We start from the raw sequence: 22,921 nt of genomic DNA on the forward strand, positions 1-22,921 counted from the left end.
ACGACTTGCCAAAACTATAGTTTGTTAACAAGACATTTATGGAGTGGTTGAAAAACAAGTTTTAATGACTGCAACCTAAGTGTATGTTAACTTCCCGACTTCAACTGTAGAGCCATAACTACATGGAACTCTCTTCCACGTAACTCAAGCTAGCAGTAAAATCCAGTTTTTTAAAAATCTGATAAAACACCTCACGGCACAGCGTGGACTGTGAAGAGACACACACAAACACACAAGACACTCTTCTTAGTAATGTATTATTGTAATATTGTAATGTAGTAATGTAGCGATGTAAATTTGTATTATGCACAATGTTTTGTTTGATATGTTTTATCTCTGTTTGGACCTCTGTAAGAGTATTTGTTGCCTTGGCAACAGCTTATGGGGATCCTAATAAAATACAAAATACACTGCACTTACAACCCCACATTATAGTGGTACGACCCAGTCAATCATTATGGATGTGTGACATCTCTTTATCGAGTCAATACAATGGACAATGCGAAAAAGGGACAATTATTTTTCATCTTTCCCTTTCAGGACGTCACACCGTACATGAACCCGTGCCCCTACACAGTGTCCCCAAACACGCATGTGTCCCAAGTTAACCTGTTCAGGACCATGGGCCTCCGACACCTGCCTGTGGTCAATGCCGTAGGAGAGGTGAGTGTTACTGCAAAGAGTTAATAAGACCCATTCCTCAACTTCCTGTTTCTACTTCCTGTTTACTCTCTGTGGACAGGGTTGTATTCATCAGTGAACACCGTAGCCAAATGGCTTGCAATGGAAAAGAGAAAGGAGTGTTTCTTGTTGGACAAGTTCAAGTAGTCCCCCCTTTGTTTCCTTCTGTTTGGTGCCTAATGAATACAACCCAGATTTATAATAACAACCATTCACATCGCAACATGTCTCTGTTGGTCCATCATAAAGACAGACACACCATAGACTCATTTCAAGTACTTGACACAGTATGTATTAAATGTCCATATTGTTCACATTTAAACCGGCATGAATTATCAACATTCTCTCTGACATAAACGCAGCTTCAAGTGAGTAACTCGACTTATTTTATCCGTCAAAACGAGCTCTAGAATTTTCTTTTGCATAGAAGCACTAAGCAGAGAAATTGCTTTCTTAACTACTGTAGCTAATTCATTCTTTTTCTGAGTCTGTCTAGAGTAGAGGAAGCTATTTGCTCCATGATGTCGCTGTCTGTACCTTCTCTTTCAGATTGTGGGAATAATCACACGACACAATTTAACCCATGAGTTCCTTTTGGTGAAACTCAGACAGCACTACATCACCTTTTGAGCTCCAGAGATCAGTCTTTAAAGCCGACAAGAGCCACCTGCATCTTGCTGTCCTTGGGACACAATCCCGCCTTTAACTGGACCTGTACCATGCTTTTCCATGTCTTATCCATTACACACACCCAACCGCACGGCATCCATTCTCTGTATGAGATAATAGGCACACACCCCTTGTAATGAAAGCTGGTGACTTTTGTCTGCTGAGGAGCCTTCCATCACCCAAAGACATCCTCTGTGTCCCAACAAATGTCCATGCTTTATCAACCAACCAACGATTTATCATCATTATCACTGTAGCACTTTTGTTTAGATTTCTGACTGTATTTTTTTAATTTTATGCTTACTGTATATTTAAATGTACTATTCTATATATTTGCACTAAAACCATTTCACTGTTCTGCCAGGGCTTCGATCAAAGTAGGCTTATCAAGAGATCAAGATTAGGGACCATTTCTAATCAAGGGATATGTTAACGCAAAAATGCATAATTGCACTTGCATATGCAAAGCTTAACAACAGACAGTTGTTCTCACAAATATTCAGGCAACAAGGTTATGAGAGTGGAATGGAATCGACAAAAGTTTGTTCATTTTATTTTTGTTATTTTGACTAAATATGCTGGGCCAAGGAAGGCTCAGCATATTTTCTAGACAGCAAAGGGTGGACGTTTGTTTGTCAGTATTAATCCTTAAGAGTCTATTGGCGCAGCCGTGCGTCAATCTAAGTAACATAACAAAAATATCCCCATCAAAATCTGTCAGGTTAAGCTAGAGATATCAGTGTTTTTGCGTGGGCTGCGTCTCAGTCCACCACATCCGCCTATGTCAGGCGTTACGCATCTGCGGTTGAAGGTGGCCGAGCTACAGCTGTGTTTGTCAGACCATGAGACATCCTGAAAAACGGGTATTGTCACGAAAACGTCTATAGTGTCCGAATGGTTTGGCCTTCAAACTCTCACAAACACTATGGTGTTTTCCGTTTTGCTCTACGACCCAACCACAAGTGTCACGGGAATTGTCGGAAGGTCACTCATACAAATAAATGGATGTATGGAAGTAGTTTTGTGCCAACAAAAAATGGTGGTACTTTAAAGGTAAAATCCGCAATATGACATCATCACATGACTCAAGGGATGGTGGAAATTGGGATAAGCCAGTAATGGCTGTCTTGTTAAGTTGATGTGTATAAGTAGGAAGTTGCTCCACTGTGTATGGCAGTGATACTCATTGCAAGGCCAGCGGGCTGCATGCCCTTAATTTGCGGCTCGCTGCTCCAAGGGAAAGCTAAAACTCCGGGCAAAATGCTGCGTGTGGTCACAGCATTTGAAAATAAATCACCACATGTTCATACCTGACAGACAGTTTGTTCATTTACCAAACTCAGAGCAGCCACCACATCCAACCCAGACATCCTGTAACATTTTAACTATGATGCATTTGTGTGTTGGAAGAGTTGAAGTTGGAGTTTGAGTCAAGATTCAAGGATATCAAGGAGTACAAGGAGTTTTTCAACTTCATTAAGAACCCCTTTCATGTGCCAGTGTCATCTCTGACCCCAGTCATCACAGGCCTCTGTCCTGACCGTGATGGAATAGAGAGTGAGATAGTGGAGCTGCAGTCAAATGACACATTGCTGTTACCCATTTCTGGGTCAGACACAGAGTATCCACTTCTGAAGCAGTGTGTGCAAAAGGTGACATCAGTTTTTGTCAGCACTTATTCATGTGAAGCAACATTTTCAACAATGAACATTGTGAAACAAAAACATAGAAACTGACTGACCAATGCAGACCTGGATTGCCTCACAAGGATAGCAACAACAAACTATACATTTCGAATGAATTCAGTCAAGGAGCGGAAGGGACATTTTTGCTCATCCAACTACTGAGGTAAACCTTAATATGGGTCTTATACATGTGATGTAGCCTATTTGATGTGTGTATGTATATATTTGTGATGTGCTGTACATCAAATCAATTGCATTGCTCTGAATTTGCTCTCAATTGCTAATTTATAATATTGGAAGAAGAAGTACAACAAATTAAAGATCTGTGCGGCCCTCTGAATGATTGTCTCAACCCAAAGTGGCCCCCTTACAAAAAAATAGTGAGTAACACGTGTGTATGGTGATGTCATATTGCAGTCTACCTTTAACATGTGATTAAACATGATGATGAGACGAGTGCAGCTTTTCTATGCCTTCTAAATAGTGTGGATAGAGGTAAAGATAATCAATTATGACAAACCACGATGGCACATATTTATACACTAAGTATTCTTTGTTTTATTTGTGTGATATTTTTTGCTAAATGTCTTATTTAAGAAATGAATATTTTATTTTTTATGATTTGCTTCATGTACTATGAATGGATCACATGAAATGGCCTTCATTACATTTGGTCTATAACAAGATGGCACGATGTTACTTTGGGAAAAAATACATTATTATTCTTTGTGTCATCGCCATAGCTTGGGTTTCAAAATGTAAGGGTAATTTTCCCAAAACCGGGGAATTTTGGGTAAGTTACTGGAATTTTGCAACCCTAGCCATAACACACTTGTTATTTTAAATCAATGTTTTTATCAGAGGAGGTTTGTGTGAGGAGCTATAGGAGGATGGGCTCATTGTAATGGCTGGAATATAATTCATGGAACGGAGTCGAAGGTGATTTCCATATGTTTAATGTGATGGATACCATTCAGATTTATTCCATTAATCTTTACAATGAGCCCGTTCTCCTATAGCTCCTCCCACCAGCCTCCTCTGGTTTTGTGTATCATGCTACTTTATATCCACACTAAATGTTGTCTCTGCATATGACATGCCATCAGATGAGGTTGTATGACAAATGGTAAACGCTCTACGGTTAGCTAGCGTTGGGACCAGAGGGATCGTTTCTTTGCCAAATAACATTATGGACACACCTGTGTTTAGTACGTCTGCTGTGGAGGTTTAGGCTCTGAGCTTGCTAATAACATTATGGACACACCTGTGTTTAGTACGTCTGCTGTGGAGGTTTAGGCTCTGAGCTTGCTAATAACATTATGGACACGCCTGTGTTTAGTACGTCTGCTGTGGAGGTTTAGGCTCTGAGCTTGCTAATAACATTATGGACACACCTGTGTTTAGTACGTCTGCTGTGGAGGTTTAGGCTCTGAGCTTGCTAATAACATTATGGACACACCTGTGTTTAGTACGTCTGCTGTGGAGGTTTAGGCTCTGAGCTTGCTAATAACATTATGGACACACCTGTGTTTAGTACGTCTGCTGTGGAGGTTTAGGCATTGCTCTGAGCTTGTTGAGATGTTTGTGAAAGCTTGACAAATGTAGGAAATCAAAACCATGGCAAACACCATAGGTCCCTTGAAAAGAGAAAGCAGAGACCTCTGTCTTGTGCCTTGACATTGCTCTTCAAAATAAAGGTCTCTTTGTTTTGTAAATCATTCAAATGTATCCATCTTATTTTTTTATTTTTTTATCATTGTAGAAAATATGTTTTAGAAGATATAATACAAAAGTGTTGTGTTATTTTCAATGATAGCATATTTTATATAGAGATATATTGTCATAGTGCACTACTTCACCTTTCCAATGCTTGAGTTGTCCAGACTCCCTGTTGCCTGGTACTAAAATGACACGCATGCTCAGGCTGGCTGTGTAAGGTGTTCTGATGTGCCGGATACAGAGGGATTGCACGAGGTCCTGGTCCCAGTTTTCCACATTTGACTGGCTCTGGGAACCTAGCCCACACTTATAAGCTACCAATTACAAATCATGCAAATCTTCCGCCACAGTGGAAAAATCCTCCCGGGGTTGTTATTCCATGGACCATCGCACCTGTTCTTATCACTGGGATCACAGTCACTGAAAAGTACAGGAGTTAGTTGCGGTGCCACTTTACGGTTTACAAGTGATCCTGACACCGTTAAGGAGAAGTCTCCAGGCACATCATTTGTGTTTGATTAGTTCCTGCACGGCTCAGCTGCTCCTCCTGAAATTGTAGCACCTTCTCTCAATGGGTCGTTGCCATCTGTGGTGATCCTTCACTGTAGCAGACTACCGGAGTCTAATTCATAAAGAGTAACCCAACTTGACATGAGTGAGACTGGAGTGACAGGGCTTCGCTTTAGCGTAACCAACACTGGCGTCCCATTCACGCTGCCTGTCAGAATACATCCCCACCAGACACTACACACTGTAGCATTTTTTATTAGCTTTGAATGAATCACATCTTTTATCTCAGGGTGAGATGGTTTCCCTAGAAGGCCACCATCCCGGAATCACCTCTTCACTGTTTGTCACTTTCTCTGGAATAAATGTCGGACCAAGGCGATTGTTGAGTTCTACATTATTTATTAGAAAGTGAAACTAAGCAAAGACAAAAACAAATAAACAATAAACTAACAACGAACCGTGACTACAGCGATGCTACATGCACTAACTCAAAACAAACAATATCCCATAACCCACGGGTGGAAAAAAGTCTACTTAAGTATGATCCCCAATTAGAGACAACAATAACCAGCTGCCTCTAAATGGGAATCATAGAAATCACCTACATAGAAAAATTAACATAGAACCACACAGAAAATATAAACTAGAACAACCCCCCAGTCACGCCCTGACCTACTCTACCATAGAAAATAAAAGCTTTCTATGGTCAGGACGTGACACTGTTGACGTTGAGACTGGCGTCTGTTTCTCAAACTAGACACTCTAATGTACTTATCCTCTTGCTCAGCCTCCCACTCCTCTTTCTAGTCTGGTTAGAGCCAGTTTACGCTGTTCTGTGAAGGGAGTAGTACACAGCGTTGTACGAGATCATCAGTTTATTGGCAATTTCTCACATGGAATAGCCTTCATTTCTCAGAACAAGAATAGACTGACGAGTTTCAGAAGAAAGTGCTTTGTTTCTGGCCATTTTGAGCCTGTAATCGAACCCACAAATGCTGATGCTCCAGATACTCAACTAGTCTAAAGAAAGACAGTTTTATTGCTTCTTTAATGAGAACAACAGTTTTCAGCTCTGCTAACATAATTGCAAAAAGGTTTTCTAATGATCAATTAGCCTTTAAAATTATAAACTTGGATTAGCTAACACAACGTGCCATTGGAACACAGGAGTGATCATTGCTGATAATGGGCCTCTGTACGCCTATGTAGATATTCCATAAAAAATTTGCTTTTTCCAACTACAATAGTCATTTACAACATTAACAATGTCTACACTGTATTTCTGGTCAATTTGATGTTATTTTAATGAGATTTTTTTTTGATTTTATTTAAAAAACAAGAACATTTCTAAGTGACCCCAAACTTTTGAACGGTAGTGTGCTTCCTGTAAGTTATTATACAGACATACAGTACCAGTCAAAAGTTTGGACACACCTACTCATTCAAGGGTTTTTCTTTGTTTGTTCTATTTTCTACATTGTAGAATAATGGTGAAGACATCAAAACTATGAAATAACACATATGGAATCATGTAGTAACCAAAAAAGTGTTAAACAAATCAAAATATATGTGAGATTCTTCAAAGTAGCCACCCTTTGCCTTGGTGACAGCTTTGCACACCCTTGGCATTCTCTCAACCAGCTTCATGAGGTAGTCACCTGTAATGCATTTCAATTAACAGGTGTGCCTTGTTAAAAGTTAATTTGTGGAATTTATTTTCTTAATGCGTTTGAACCAAGTCCATATTAGACCAAGTCCATATTATGGCAAGAACAGCTCAAATAAGCAAAGAGAAACGACAGTCCATCATTACTTTAAGACATGATGGTCAGTCAATTTGGAACATTTAAAGAACTTTGAAAGTTTCTTCAAGTGTAGTCCCAAAAACCATCAAGCGCTATGATGAAACTGGCTCTCATGAGGACCGCCACAGGAAAAGAAGACCTAGCGTTACCTCTGCTGCCGAGGAAAAGTTCAATAGAGTTAACTGCACCTCAGATTGCAGCCCAAATAAATGCTTCACAGAGTTCAAGTAACAGACACATCTCAACATCAACTGTTCAGAGGAGACTACGTGAATCAGGCCTTCATGGTTGAATTGCTGCAAAGAAAAGACTACGAAAGGACACCAATAAGAAGAAGAGCCTTGCTTGGGCCAAGAAACACGAGCAATGGACATTAGACTGGTGGAAATCTGTCCTTTGGTCTGATGAGTCCAAATGGGAGATTTTTGGTTCCAACCGCCATGACTTTGAGACGCAGAGTAGGTGAACGGATGACCTCCGCATGTGTGGTTCCCACCGTGAAGCATGGAGGAGAAGGTGTGATGGTTTGGGGTGCTTTGCTGGTGACACTGAGTGATTTATTTAGAATTCAAGGCACACTTAACTTCTTTGGGATAGGGGGCAGTATTTTCACGGCCGGATAAAAAACGTACCCGATTTAATCTGGTTACTACTCCTGCCCAGAAACTAGAATATGCATATAATTACTAGATTTGGATAGAAAACACTCTAAAGTTTCTATAACTGTTTGAATGGTGTCTGTGAGTATAACAGAACTCATATGGCAGGCCAAAACCTGAGAAGATTCCATGCAGGAAGTGCCCTGTCTGACAATTTGTTGTCCTTCTGTTGCATCTCTATCGACATTACAGCATCTGTGCTGTAACGTGACACTTTCTAAGGCTTCCATTGGCTCTCTAAAGCCACCAGAAAGTGGAATGGGGTGTCGCTATTTGACCAAGGAGGAGAGTGATGGAGTGCTGCATCAGATGACCTGGCCTCCACAATCACCCGACTTCAACCCAATTGAGATTGCCAAGAGTTTGCAAAGCTGTCATCAAGGCAAAATATAAAATAGCTTTAACACGTTTTTGGTTACTACATGATTCCATATGTGTTATTGCATAGTTTTGCTGTCTTCACTATTGTTCTACAATGTAGAAAATAGTAAAAATAAAGAAAAGCCCTTGAATGAGTAGGTGTGTCCAAACCTTTGACTGGTAGTGTAGATGATTGCTGATACTAAAATCTTGAGTCCACAAATGTTTTCTATTCTACTTGCTATAACAATAGCATGTGTCATAATAGTATCACAAGTCATCACAAGAGTGGTTCACGACTTAAAAAGAGATGCCATGACTTCAAATGTTAAGTTGTCTCAACATGTATCTTATAATGCAACTAAGTTGACATAACTTAAGGAGGTAACTCATCTGTTGAAGTTAAAACAAGTACACATGTTTTTCTGTGTACTGTAAATACATCAACTAACTGTACTACAGTAGCTACCTCTTTCAGGACGGCAGCCTAGGCCGCTCGAGTTCCCCATGGGGTCCATCCTGGCTCCAAAGCACCCGGTGAAAGCTTTACTCCTGGTGGCCATGACCAGGTCCTGCAGCCAGCTCCTCTGACTCTGTGTCCCGCTGTATCTCCCTTCTGCAGCTGGCTCCCGGATGTCTGAGAGCAGAAGCCTCTGTGGGGCCTCTGGGGCCACGTCTCACCCTGGGCTAGCCTGACTGTGTTCGTGCTCTGGGTTGGTGCCCTCGTAGTCCACCACAGCCAAGGTCTCCTCGAATCGCTCCAGTAGATTCTGTAGAACAGGGAATTGACATGGACGTCACAATATTTCACGACTTGATTTAGTTGTAGTATCCTGGGCACTGTTTTTGTCATCTATCACAGACAAACAAGTTCCTGAAGCCATTGACATGAAGGCGATTCAAAATGTATTTACCTTCAAATACAAGAAACCTTCATTCCAAAAGAACTCTAGATATTTTACTCAAAAGATGGTTTTGAAGAGCATATATTAGGTCAGACATTTTGTCTTTGACTAGCTGTTGTTAGATCACAGAAGTTTCCAGGCCCTTTGTCAAACAACCATCCATCAATCCAATTCAACACAACTTTATTATCAATTCTACCAGGGACAAAGAATCAGTGTGCCCTACCTAAATCAACTGACTGGACTAGTAGCTACCTATCTTCAATTGGGCCAAATTGCTAACAGGGTAGGGTCTGCCCAACACATGGACTGCCATCAACGTCTCCTGACACAGCAGGACCAGAGGTCCCCATGAGGTGGCCTTCCTCGCCATGCCTGATTCTGTTTAGGCTCTGGTTTGTTAGTGCTAAGGCAGGTTGTTAGCCAAGCACTCTCTTATTGTCATGTTCGTCGTAAAAGGTGGACCAAAATACAGCGGGTATATGAATACTCATCTTCTTTATTTCGAAGGAAACCAAACAAACCACTTAAACAAAAACAACGACGAAAAACAGTCCTGTAAGGCTCACAGCTATACACGGAACAACTACCCACAAAACCCATGGAAAAAAACACCCCTACTAAATAGGACCTTCAATTAGAGGCAATGAGGAACAGCTGCCTCCAATTGAAGGTCAACCCAATAAACTAAACATAGAAATAGAAGACCTAGAAAGAACATAGAAATATACTAACAGAACATTAACCAAAAACCCCGAAACACATAAAACAAACACCCCCTGCCACGCCCTGACCAAACTACAATAACAAATAACCCCCTTTACTGGTCAGGACGTAACACTTATATAGGATAGGCACTTAGACATAAACACACACACACACACCCACAGAGGAGGCGATCTGGTGTCAGTGGCTCATCATTTTGTGCATTGTCTGAAGTGCATTCTGACACCTCTGTCTGATAAGGCTGCTGGTAAAATGTCATTTTAAGTGGCGGCTGGCTGGTGACTGTTCGTGTGTGTGTGTTCGTGTGTGTGAGAGGATACTCATGGTAGGGCCCGGTCACACAAACAGTGTGTGACCTCAGATCAGTCTTAGGGGCCTGCGCTCAGACATGGCCGTGTGTTGCCGGGAATCCATCCGCTACACAAATACTTGGCATTGCTCTCTCTACAAACCCAAACTATACCATAGTAGGTTAAAAGCATGCTCTGATAGTCTATATATAGTGTGGGGTTATTCATGAAACATTTCTCCAGGTTAGAATATGTTTTAGGGAATGTTGATTGCATCATACTGGCTTACTTGGCAAACATAACATACATAAAGACATGACAAGACATAATGACAAGGCAAAAATACACAATGAATAAGTGTTCGGTATAGTCCTAGGAAACCTGTAGGTGAACATTGAACCTCATTGAACATTCAATAACCTTTAGCTCTGTCTAAATGGTGTGTAATCCACACCTTTATCTGAACAAACACTTACATCGGCCTAGTTTAGAATGGTTAAAGCATCCTTAAAAGAAGTAGAATATCTTCAGTTGAGTGTGTGGACCCACTTTATAGTGTTTTCTCTTGGAGGAGTTTCCTAATTATCTTGCATGGCCCAAAAGAGAGAGAGACCGATGAGAGGTCAACGTATGACTTAATTCATCTTGAGTGGTGGTATTTACGAGTCGCCAATAATAAATAGTCTACTTGTGTTGTGGCAATAGTTACCAGGCCCTCCTATCAGTATTATGGTAAGGCATGTGAATTGTCTGCTAAGGGGACTGTTGTTGGCCATTCACTGATATATGGATGAGAATCTTGGGTGCTAAAAATCAGACTACATATCTCATGTCCTATCCATGTCTGGCCAGAGTCATGTCAACGTTGTGAAATCATGGAACTATTGAACCAAAGTATGAAGTTACACGTCAGAAATACGTCTGGATGAGTCAGAGGGGTAGCCGAAGACTATTTCCCGAGCGTTCTCTCTCCATGGTGCTGAAATAACAAAAGCAGTGGCGAAGACGGTGTTGAAGCAAACCTCGAATTTGAGGTTTATTCCTTGTGATTTTACTTAGAACCAAGTTGTCACTTCTGCTCCCGCTCCCCCCCTCCCCCCCGGCGCTTGAGGGCGCCAGGCTGCCTTGCTTCACGCACTCCCATCATCCATTACGCACACCTGCCTTCCCTCATCACGCGCATCAGCGATATTGGACTCACCTGGACTCATTCACCACCTGTTATTACCTCCCCTATATTTGTCAGTTCCCCAGCTCTGTTCCCCGCTTCTGCATTGATTGTCTTTTGTTTGTGTTACCTGTTTGCTGACGCTGTTCTTGTCTCGTTCCATGTTCGTTATTTATTAAATGTTTTACTCCCCGCACCTGCTTCGTCTCTCCAGCGTCAACTCATGTGACACAAGTGGTTTCTATTTGCGTCTCCCGTAACGTATTGTTCTGTGTGTTTTTATTGTTCTGTGTGGGTCACCCTGCTAGGTCTCTTGTTAGTGGGCTATGGTCAGGTCATCCCAATTGATAATCACCTGACTCAGTTTGGCTTATGATAGGCCTATGAATAGGATCCCAAGGTGTTTAGGCAAACTTCACATCCTATTATTTTCCTCATTGATTATTCAGCCTGAACCTATGACTTAAGCATTCTGTCATTTTGAATAACGCATTTTTCCTAATGGATGGTATAGAAAGTAATCAGACAAAACATTTCCTGAGCAATTGTAAACATTTATTGTACACCAATGACACCATATAAAGAAACATCTTGCATTGGTTCAAATAAATATATTGGCAATAAACAAAATGTAATAAATTGAAAATAAATAGGTAGCCTACAGACTATAAATAAGAATACCCCTTGGTAAGTATTGACTTTGCTGTTCCAGGTAATGTGTAAGACTTCATCTTCTCTTTGGATCTGAAAATAGAGAAACAAGAAATTAGCCAACACAATTTTCTCTCAACATAACTCTCACAATGGATATTAGTCAACTTAACCACGCGGTTTTGGAGTCTACTACTTGGACCCTATTTGATTAAGAGATTTCGTCTGATGCACAGTAGTCTATGATATTAACCTTAACTTTACCCACTGTATTTGCCAACCGTGTTGCATCCAAGAGAGCTCATTGAGCCGATTCGGTCTAGCCTTCGCCCGAAGCAGCCCGAGTATCTCTTCGATGTTGAGTCGTTTCGGACAATTTTCAGGTCCCGAGCCGAGAGGAACTCTCTTATTGCGGATTTGTCGAGTTGGTTTTGTTGTTGCTCACTCTCATCCTCTGCAACCATTGCGATGGCTTCGAGAGTCATGTCGTCCAACTTTTCTGTGGCGACCCGCTCGACCTCGCTCCGCTCAGGAATGGACTCTTCAAGTCGATGGAGAAGTACCTAAAATGCCAAAAGCAAGTTTCAACAAACGGTTTCAATGGTATCTATCCTTGGGCTTTAATGTATAGGAAATATAAATTACATGATCTATCCGCAACAATATCTCTCAAATGCGTAAAAATGAGCCTATAGGCCTATAGCCTAAAAGGGACTCACCTTTAAGACATCCATGTCATCATTGGTCAGTAACCCATTGTAGACAGGATATGCGCTGAGCAGCGGCAGATTTAAGAACAGGATAAGGCCAAAAAGAGGAATGTTGGAGAGCTGCATTATTCTCTTCTTCAGTGAAGGTGAAGTGGTGTGTGAAGCTTATTTCTTTTCTTCGCAGTTGTCGTTGTTTCTACACACCTACCGCATGGTCTTTTATATCTAGTCTGACACGCACAGTTATGCGAGGAATTGGAGTTGCATGCCAACACCTGATTGTGATAACAGTAGCTGTCGGAAGCAACTCCATTTAAAGCGTTGTCTTCCTAGATAATGGGGCATACCCATGACATAGGCCTAGTCAGTTCAATCCTTTCTTTAGAAACACACGTTCATAAATTGGCAAACATATTGTAAGAGATTGTTGACTTGGAGTAGGCCTACAGGAAGTCATAGGCTTAACACGGGCTTTGCCAACAGTGTGACGCTGTCTAGCATTGAGGACAGACCTCGCGCCTTGTTTATTGTTACTAAATGTGGCGATATTCATGATTAAGTCATTGTGAAGTTCTTAGTAAACCGCAATGATTCAATGACTATATGTCATAAGCCTATATGGGTTTTAGGTAAACCAAATGCATAAAAGTGAGTTTAATGAGATATACCCAGGGGTGGACTGGGACAAAAATTCAGCCCTGGCATTTCAGTCACATCTGCCCGTATCACTGCATGCGCCCACACAGGCAGTAACGCTACTGACACATAACATAGGCAACTATAGTTCAGCTTTTCTCAACTTTTACTGTACCAGTGACCGGGGAAACATAGTCATCCTTTTTTAACCAGCTCATGTTTTAAGACAAATACAACATGTAAAAGCACCACTACAACTCACCACTATAACTGTGTCTCTGTTGCCTCCCTATTGTGCTGTCTGTCTCTGCATCTTCTCTGCTGTACTCTGTCTGTCTGTCTGTCTGTCTGTCTGTCTGTCTGTCTGTCTGTCTGTCTGTCTGTCTGTCTGTCTGTCTGTCTGTCTGTCTGTCTGTCTGTCTGTCTGTCTGTCTGTCTGTCTGTCTGTCTGTCTGTCTGTCTGTCTGTCTGTGTTAATTGCTATTACATACACTATAGAGCCAACATATTAAGGAACTGGCAGTGCATCTGTGTCTCTTTGTTTTCTTCCTACCTCCACTGCACTCACCTCTGAGCTGTCTCTGCTACGTCCAGCATCCTTTCCCACAGCACTGGCACCAGAAGACCAGGGGACCACACTGCCTTTGCTGGGTGAGCAACATCCTAGTTGTGAATGAATAAACACATTTCTTAGATACACAATAAAGATTACTGAATAAATGCCAAATAGATGACCATTGGCTCATAATACCTTATGAAAGCCTAACTACTTATATTGCAAATATAAGTACCTGGCTGTCATACATGTTCCCCCCTAATTACTGTTACATATATAATATAGAGCCAAAATATCAATAAACTGGCAGTACATGTGTCAGTGTGTGTCTCTCTCTGTCTGTCTGTGCAGTAACACTTTATTTTAAGGGTCCATAACAAACTAAATATAAGACATTTACAAACCGTTCGCTCACCATTTATTAATCATTATTCCCACATTTGTAAATGTTTGTAAGCTAGTTATTCACACATGTAAATATACTTCCTTAAACATCCTGTGTTGTGTGCTTGTTCTTTTACCAGGTACTGCAGGCATGTCTACCAATGGCATGCCCATATTTTTGTGAGAAATTACACTGGTCAGTCAAAACTTGTAGCAAGTATTTATAAAGTATAAATACCACTCACCTTAGATTAGGCACTTCAAAAATACTTCAGTATACATACAGTACATTAGACAAAAAAGAAAATCACTGAATCAATCCCTTATAGATGACCATTACCTTATATAATATCTTATAACAGCCTGACTACATATTTCAATTAGTGCATGTCAAGTGTTCCCCCTGTCCACTTAGTTAATATGTGCTGGGATGAAGTGGACACAGAAGTGGACACTCTTGTCAGAAACACACTTTATTGAATTACCCTTATAAATTGTTTAGTGCATTCATGTTTCCCCATATATCTAGTAATTCATTTCTCCTAAATATATACATTGCTGGTCAAAAGTTTTAGAAAACCTACTCATTCAAGGGTTTTTCATTATTTTGACTATTTTCTACATTGTAGAATAATAGTGAAGACATCAACACTATGAAATAACATATGGAATCATGTAGTGACCAAAAAAGTGTTAAACAAATCAAAATATATGTGAGATTCTTCAAAGTAGCCACCCTTTGCCTTGATGATAGCTTAGCACACTCTTGGCATTCTCTCAACCAGCTTCATGAGGAAGTTACCTGGAATGCATTTCAATTAACAGATGTGCCTTGTTAAAAGTGAATTTGTCAAATGTTTTTCCTTCTTAATGCCTTTGAGCCAATCAGTTGTGCTGTGACAAGGTTGGGGGGTATACAGAAGATAGCCGTATTTGGTAAAAGACCAAGTCCATATTATGGCAAGAAGAGCTCAAATAAGCAAAGCGAAACAACAGTCCATCATTACTTTAAGGCATGAAGGTCAGTCAATTCGGAACGTTTCAATAAATTTTTACGTTTCTTCAAGTGCAGTCACAAAAACCATCAAGCGCTATGATGAAACTGGCTCTCATGAGGACCGCCACAGGAATGGAAGGCCCAGTTACCTCTGCTGCAGAGGATAAGTTCATTACAGTTACCAGCCTCAGAAATTGCAGCCCAAAGAAATGCTTCACAGAGTTCAAGTAACAGACACATCTCAACATCAACTGTTCAGAGGAGACTGCATGAATCAGGCCTTCATGGTCGAAATGCTGCAAAGAAACCACTACTAAAGGACACCAATAATAAGAAGAGACTTGTTTGGGCCAAGAAACACGAGCAATGGACATTAGACTGGTGGAAATTTGTCCTTTGGTCTGGAGTCCAAATTTGAGATTTTTGGTTCCAACCGCCGTGTCTTTGTGAGACGCGGTGTGGGTGAATGGATGATCTCTGCATGTATATTTCCCACTGTAAAGCATGGAGGAGGTGTTATGGTGTGGGGGTGCTTTGCTGGTGACACTGTCTGTGATTTATTTACAATTCAAGGCACACTTAACCAGCATGGCTACCACAGCATTCTGCAGCGATATGCCATCCCATCTGTTTTGGGCTTAGTGGGACTATCATTTGTTTTTCAACAGGACAATGACCCAACACACCTCCAGGCTGTGTAGGGTCTATTTGATCAAGAAGGAGATTGATGGAGTGCTGCATCAGATGACCTGGCCTCCACAATCCCCCAACCTCAACCAAATTGAGATGGTTTGGGATGAGTCTGACCGCAGAATGAAGAAAAAGCACCCAGCAAGTGCTCAGCATATGTGGGAACTCCTTCAAGACTGTTGGAAAAGCATTCCAGGTGAAGCTGGTTGAGAGAATGCCAAGAGTGTGCAAAGCTCATCAAGACAATGGATGGCTATTTGAAGAATCTCAAATATAAAATATATTTTGATTTGTTTAACACTTGTTTTGGTTACTACATGATTCCATGTGTGTTATTTCATAGTGTTGATGTCTTCACTATTATTCTACAATGTAGAAATTAAGAAAAACCCTTGAATGAATAGGTGTTCTAAAACTTTTGACCGGTAGTGTATACTGTTATTCTTTTCCTCTTTTGCCAGTGTCATGAGTATTTACTGTAAGCAAGGTTAATTATGTGTCTAGGAAATATTTGGTCAAGTTGCATTGTAGCACATTTCAGTTTCATATTTAAAGGCAGTAATTTATCCTTTTGCAATCCTCCAAGTGGATGCGATGTTCAGGTGCACATGAACACTTGCTACACTGACGAGAAAGAAGTTGTTTATTTCCTTATTATAATGCATCCTGTGTTTGAAGTTCGCAAGTCTGGGAGCTCCATGTCTTGTCTGTCATGTATGTGCTTAATGGGAGCACGGGTGGGTGCTCGGCTCCATAAGTAATACGTTTTGCTGCTGCTTGTTGACCTGCAGAACTATCATTATTAAATATGTATTCATTAATTGAACGTATTCCTGCTTTGATGATAAGCTAGGAATGTTTAAGATGCTTATTTAGGCAGAATATGTAAATGTGGGTATGATGAAAATGCCTCTTACATGATTTAATGCCATATTTGGGTAAAGAGCTCCATGGTTAATGGTATGGCCCATAGGAAGGGGCCATGGGTGTAAAGCTATACCGGTTTCACCTGAGGGTTTCAGTTATGTTCAAGCTCTGGTATGTGAGCTGTGTGGGGAGGCTGTCCCTGGCCTCTATCATCCAATCTGCTACAGTTGGTTTGGCAGGGTAGGCCTGATTGAGGCTTAGGTTTTTGATTTGTATTCAAACCTGTATTTTGAGTGTTTATTTTGTAAATACCTTTTGTAGATTATTTAAATATTAATTGGATTTCTCCATTCACCTGGAACCACCTTTCACTGATAATAAACTGGACACTATTTTGCACCTGATCCTGCTGCCTCCTGCTAATTACTGCGCTTAAGGCTGCTCCAACATCTGGTCCCTATCGCATGTGCATTTTAATGTATTTTAATCATTTAGACATCATTTAGCTAATGTGTGTGTCTAAGGTGTGGTGTGTGCTGGACCCTGGGCAGATGCTCTCTCTACAGACCTGCCATATAGATTTTGAAGTTGGACTTTTGTTGCGTTATTAAATGGTGTCATATCGTTGTGGAATAATAGGCTACTGCATCTGTCACATTCTTGTATCTGAACTTGCATTTACTTTTGTAGTGTCAGTAACTTTACTTTTTACAATAAACAATGGGAGACTTTCCAATTTACTGGTCCAACAGCAATAGTTGGGCTTATAATGAGAACAAATTCGTTAACTGTGTCATACTACTTGTCTACAAGAATTCGAAATATTGTTGATAAATCGTTTTATCATAATAATCCTCAGATAATTTGAACCTCATGTGCTTTCATTGCAGCGCTGGTTGAGTGCATAAACTATTCCTTGTATTGCAGTAAGTAGTTCATTAGAAGGTATGACTTGAATTGATCTCATTATCTTTCTCTCTGTGCGACAACTAATGTGACCAACTATGGAAGGCTATAATGTAATTGATAAGAAATATATAATTGGATATGATAATAATTTATTACAAATAATGCCATCTCACAACATATACATCGATTTGATACACACAAGTGAACAATACTGTACAGGCGTCCAACACATTTTTATTTTACCTTTATTTAACTAGGCAGGTCAGTTAAGAACAAATTCTTATTTTCAATGACAGCCTAGGAACATTGGGTTAACTGCCTTGTTCAGGGGCAGAACGACAGATTTGTACCTTGTCAGCTCGGGGATTCGAACTTGCAACCTTTCAGTTACTAACCCAAAACTCTAACCACTAGGCTACCCGCCCGCCCCCACATAACAAATGCGTTGTATTAGGCATTTCTGGAGAGTGCGATTAGCAATCATAGTTTCCTTTTCGTGGTAGAAATACAATATGCATGTCTAATTGTCACTGACAGTCTAGAAACCAACCAACACAGAAATTAAGAGACTTAATTTAGCATGTTTTAATATCGAAATTATTTAGTATAAATTCGTTTATGAAATACATATTTCTCAGTTTAGGACTATTGTTTGAAGGGGAAAAAATGCATTCTCCAGAATGCCAAGGAGAGTTGCACTGAGGTCAGACATGACGCAGTTTTTTTGACGTCCATGAATGGGTGGGCCTACGTTGTTCTTCAGTTCCCAGATATTCTCTTCTTGTTACCTGCAAATACAAATTAAAATGATATAATAATCAACTGACTAATTTCATTTTTCTGTGGTTATATTGTTGTCAAACATCACCATGCAGAAGTTCAAGTCATAGCCCTAAATTATATCAATGAATAATGAATATACAGCCCTTTCTTGATTATAATAATGTAATGGAGTTAATATCGATGTGTGTGTGATCTTGCAACAACCTTTATGTTATGTCTTACAATAGACAGAGCTATGCGTAAAATCAATTCGTGCGTAAAGCCAACACATTTTACGCATACCTTTTAGCCCCAAAGTATGGACTTTTTGCACACAAATTGACATGATACTACATTCTTGTGCTTATTTGTACGTTTTTTTAAAGGCATTCCACTCAAATAATTGCCTTCAAATATACCAGTCTTGACGTTATTGCACCCCAGTCCGCTCCACGAGCCGATTCTCTCAATCCGGTTACCGAAACAGCTGTTGAACGATTTGGCCGTCCTCCTCAAACCGATTAGATCTTTCAGGCGTGACACCACAGGGCTTTCGAGGGCAATTATTTTGGCTGCGTTGATTACCATTCTCTCATTCTGCCCCCGGATCGCCGCGGGCGAGTTCTCAATGTCCTCTATATCGGCTGCGTCCTCAGACTCTGACGGATAAACGTCATTTTCCTCGTTAACCGTCAACTTGTCCTCGAGCCGCTGGATCAGGTCCTATAAGTGAACAAATGGCGCGTATTAATGTCACATAGTCATAACGTATTCCTTTGAAAGGTGATTTTAATATAGAATGTAGGCCTGTGCGCATAAAATGTATGCTGATGTCACCAGTTACATTTTGTCTGCAGAAATTACACAATTCTAAGAACTTAAATGAACTTGATTGCCTTTTTTATGTTTTTGTCCTGCTTGTAACTGTATGTCTTACCTTCATATTTTCCAACTCTTGAACATTCCTACTGGCATATAGATTTCCCCAGCTCACACTGTGCGTCATTATTAATACGATATATCCAAAGAAAACATGCAATTTTGCCATTCCGATAACAATCCCCGGCGGTTTTTGAGGTGTGTCAGATATCCCGTTCAGTGTTTTAATGACGGGATGACTAGGGGCCCTTTTTATGTAGACTCCTTGCCTCAGATAGTAGCTTACTTATCAAGGACTGCATGTTATGACATAATTCAGCTTGACATTCCGTCGCCTTGACAGTGATAAGGGAGCGGGGTTGTTAGCGACGCCCGGACCGACTGCCTTTTATGATAATATTTTGTTTGGACCATTATTTGGACTGGATAGGCTTATTTTCTGTAGAGTTGATGGTAGCTGTTGAGGTGTCATGTTTATAGTTTGTCTTTAGGGGTGAGAGGAGTAGGAGGAGGATGAGGATGGGAGATTAAGAATAGGTCAGGTGAAGGATGGAGAGGTGAGAAGGAAGTTGCGATAGGCTACTGATCGCTGTTGGGAGTTATGACTATGATTTTGGCAAGTCAGAAACAGATGCTTCACTTGCTTGAGTGAGGAGAGCGTAAGTCTCGGTATGCCAGACCATGATTGTAAAAAAACGGAGACAATTAAACTCACAACAAAGTAATTTATTATGCAAAATATTTATTTCAACGCATTAGGCTACAGTCTATCGCAAGTCTGCACGTTCTTTTTCTTACAAGAAAATAAATAGATAAATACAACAATACTATATTATAGCAAGAGCCAAAAATGAAAATTCATCAGTATACAGTTCTAAAATAATAACCATTTAAATATTCCAAACGCGAACCACAAATTTAAATACATCTCATCACAAATGCCATTGTAAACTCTCAGTCGAGACTTTCTGAGGTGAAGAGATTCATCCTAGTTGAAGAGTTCAAGTAAGGTTCGTTTCTTGTGCTCTGATCAACAGCCCAAACCCTGCAGAAACAACACAACACATAGAGATGGTCTTGAGAAACAATATTGCATTTATTTGATAGTTCAAATAAGCACATTATAATATAAATTCAACTCCAACATACTGTAGCTACACCTTGAATGGATAATCCCATTGACTCAGAGGATAACCATACCTGTCCTTTAGCATCCAAGCCCACTGAATGACCCAATTCGCTCTAGCCTGACGCCGAAGCAGCTTCTCAGTCCACCCTTCTTGAACCGGCTCCACGAGCGCTTGGGGGTCGTCATAATGTCATTGAGAAGACGCGCAATTACGTCCTCCTTTCCCGTCAGCGCAGAATTCCTTGCGTCTTCGGAGTCCCAAGGAGGCACCTCTTCCGCGATGTTCTCTGTATTCAAGTCTTTCCCATCCACCCCCATCTCATCCGACGCGTAATATGGCACATGACTCTCCTCCTCCAGAAGCTGTTTCAAGCTCTAACGGAGAGAAACCATGTAATTATTAACCTCAATGTCACTTATAGCCACTTAAAACAGTCTTCCATCAATTACAATAATATATATATATATATGAATTGGTGGAATAAGAAGAACAGAAAAATAGCAATGATCAAGAGAGTTTGGTGCATGACGCACCAGCTTACCTGTAGGTTTGACATGGGGTTGGCTCCTACCAAGTTCAGAAGTACAAGCGCAGTTAAACAGAAAAATTGGATATTTGAAATCATTTTCATGTAGTTCGTCTTCTCCCTTTCGCTCTGTAGGTAGACCAAATCCTTCCTCTTGCCTGTTCGCCTTTGGCAACTAAACGTCACCAGGTGCGCTTTTATAGCTGTGCTTTCGTCACGGAGGCCCAAGAAAACATGAACCGTGATTAATCTAGAGAGGAGCAGAGAATGCTGTGGGAGTGTGTAGCTAATTTGACTGGATCTCCACCTCAATTGACATATGCCTAAAACTGTGACGCCAAGAGGGCTCTACCCAATTACCCCTGTCTCCATACCCGTGTCAAGAGATGCATAACGGGGGCTATACCTCCAGCTAAACGTTTCATATGGCTCTGTGGTTCATTTGAGATGATGCTGTTGTGTGATGCTTTCACAAGGAGAGACAGTGAGACAGACAGACTAACAGACAGACAGACTAACAGACAGACAGACTAACAGACAGACAGCCTGACAGACAGCCTAACAGACAGACAGACTAACAGACAGACAGCCCTCTGGGCAAAAACTGGTTGAATCAATGTTGTCATTTCAATCCCCAAAATCTATGCGATGACGCTGAATCAATGCGGGAAACGGAATTGGATTAATAAAAAGTCATCAATTTCGGGGGTTTTTCACCCAACTTTTAACCTAAATCCATTGACATGGTGATTTATTTGTGGATTTCATGTTGAATTCACATTAGCTGACAACTCAACCAAATGTTTGCCATCTTCTGTTTGAAGACATTGTTTATCTTCTGCTCTACTGTCATTTGTGTCATTTGATGTGACATTTTTTATTTCACAATCAATCGAATCAATCAAATGTTTTATTTAACAATCAATCCCCTCAGCAATTGTTAACTATAGTTCCCTAAAGAAGAAGTGAAAGGTGATGAAGAACATTGACTATTTTAGTCTTGAGCTGTGTCCCAGATGGCACCATATTTCCTATATAGTGCACTACTTTGGACCAGATCCCTATGGGCCCTGTGGGTCCTGTTCAAAAGTAATGCACTATAGAGGGAATTGGGTGCCATTTGTGACTTAAACAGGGTTTTGATATTTCACCTGCCCATGCCCCACGTGTTTGGTGAACTTGGCATCAGCCTGAGAGTTATACAGTTGTTTAAGTGAAGAAACAGGGGTATTATGGTGATTTTATGTTGATGATTGACAGACGGACGGACGGACGGACGGACGGACGGACGGACGGACGGACGGACGGACGGACGGACAGACAGACAGACAGACTCCTCTCCTCTCCACACCTGGACACATTATATCTGTAAATAGTTACTCAGTAAGGCTGAGTTTTTATTTTTGTTTCTCTCCCTATCTTTGTCACACACTTCTATTTATAGAAGTGTAGGAAAGCCCAACCAGTGTCAACTGTCATAAACACATGTTTTTTCCCCCTGTGGAGAAGTCTGCAGAAAATACCTTGAAACTAAGAAAATGTATTGAGATACGTCTTGGACAGAGTGTTTTAAAGATGTCTCTCTTGGCCTTCAGATACCAACCTTACATTTCATACTTGGCCAAAGAGTCAGACATTTGCTGGTCTACTGTTCAGTAGTCCTGTCTCATGCAAAAGACACTGCTGAAAACAAATCAAATCATGATTGCCCTTGTATCCATGGATACAGAAATGGATCTAGCCTCTATAATGCCTTAAGGCTGCTTCTACTTTACGTTATTGAAACATAAAGTGCCAAAACTGGAGTAAGCATCTATGCTATTATGATATTCCACAATATAATACTTTTCTATACTATTTGAGCTGACTTTTTTTGGCCCTTATTGCTGTAATGTCCAATATAGAGAAGAGTTGAGAGTTCACATATTGCCAGTGGTTTGTCATTTCAAAATGGGAAATCTGATGATGAATGTAACTGTATGGATCTGTGATGATACTGAATGCTTGCAGTCCATGTTCATGAAAAGAACACAATAGAAATAAGTTT

The 22,921-nt window shown here is 40.6% G+C and overlaps 2 protein-coding genes and 2 pseudogenes across 4 annotated transcripts; 1 reads left to right on the forward strand and 3 right to left on the reverse strand.

The window, feature by feature from the left end:
• The window catches only part of LOC115166369 (chloride transport protein 6-like), a 40,185-nt pseudogene extending 35,432 nt beyond the window's left edge, over positions 1-4,753 (forward strand).
• Positions 4,754-8,531: 3,778 nt separating this feature from the next.
• On the reverse strand, positions 8,532-9,369 carry LOC115166370 (natriuretic peptides A-like; annotated as a pseudogene).
• A 2,346-nt stretch (positions 9,370-11,715) lies between these two features.
• LOC115166426 (brain natriuretic peptide) lies at positions 11,716-12,752 on the reverse strand. 2 transcript variants are annotated; one of them, XM_029720321.1, is made up of 3 exons: positions 12,548-12,752; positions 12,093-12,391; positions 11,716-11,921 (listed from the first exon to the last, which is right to left on the reverse strand). In XM_029720321.1, exons 1-3 carry the CDS (start codon positions 12,662-12,664, stop codon positions 11,843-11,845), a joined length of 495 nt encoding a protein of 164 aa, XP_029576181.1. In that variant the 5' UTR covers positions 12,665-12,752; the 3' UTR covers positions 11,716-11,842. The 2 variants fall into 2 exon arrangements, with proteins under 2 accessions (XP_029576181.1, XP_029576182.1); XM_029720322.1 differs by having other exon boundaries at positions 12,097-12,391; positions 12,548-12,742.
• Positions 12,753-17,706: 4,954 nt separating this feature from the next.
• On the reverse strand, positions 17,707-19,430 carry LOC115166010 (ventricular natriuretic peptide). 2 transcript variants are annotated; one of them, XM_029719610.1, is made up of 3 exons: positions 19,277-19,430; positions 18,759-19,062; positions 17,707-18,365 (listed from the first exon to the last, which is right to left on the reverse strand). In XM_029719610.1, exons 1-3 carry the CDS (start codon positions 19,385-19,387, stop codon positions 18,337-18,339), a joined length of 444 nt encoding a protein of 147 aa, XP_029575470.1. In that variant the 5' UTR covers positions 19,388-19,430; the 3' UTR covers positions 17,707-18,336. The 2 variants fall into 2 exon arrangements, with proteins under 2 accessions (XP_029575470.1, XP_029575469.1); XM_029719609.1 differs by having other exon boundaries at positions 18,747-19,062.
• Between the last annotated feature and the right edge of the window lie 3,491 nt (positions 19,431-22,921).

The sequence above is a fragment of the Salmo trutta genome, chromosome 28 (genome assembly GCF_901001165.1).
Source record: "Salmo trutta chromosome 28, fSalTru1.1, whole genome shotgun sequence".
NCBI lineage: Eukaryota > Metazoa > Chordata > Actinopteri > Salmoniformes > Salmonidae > Salmo > Salmo trutta.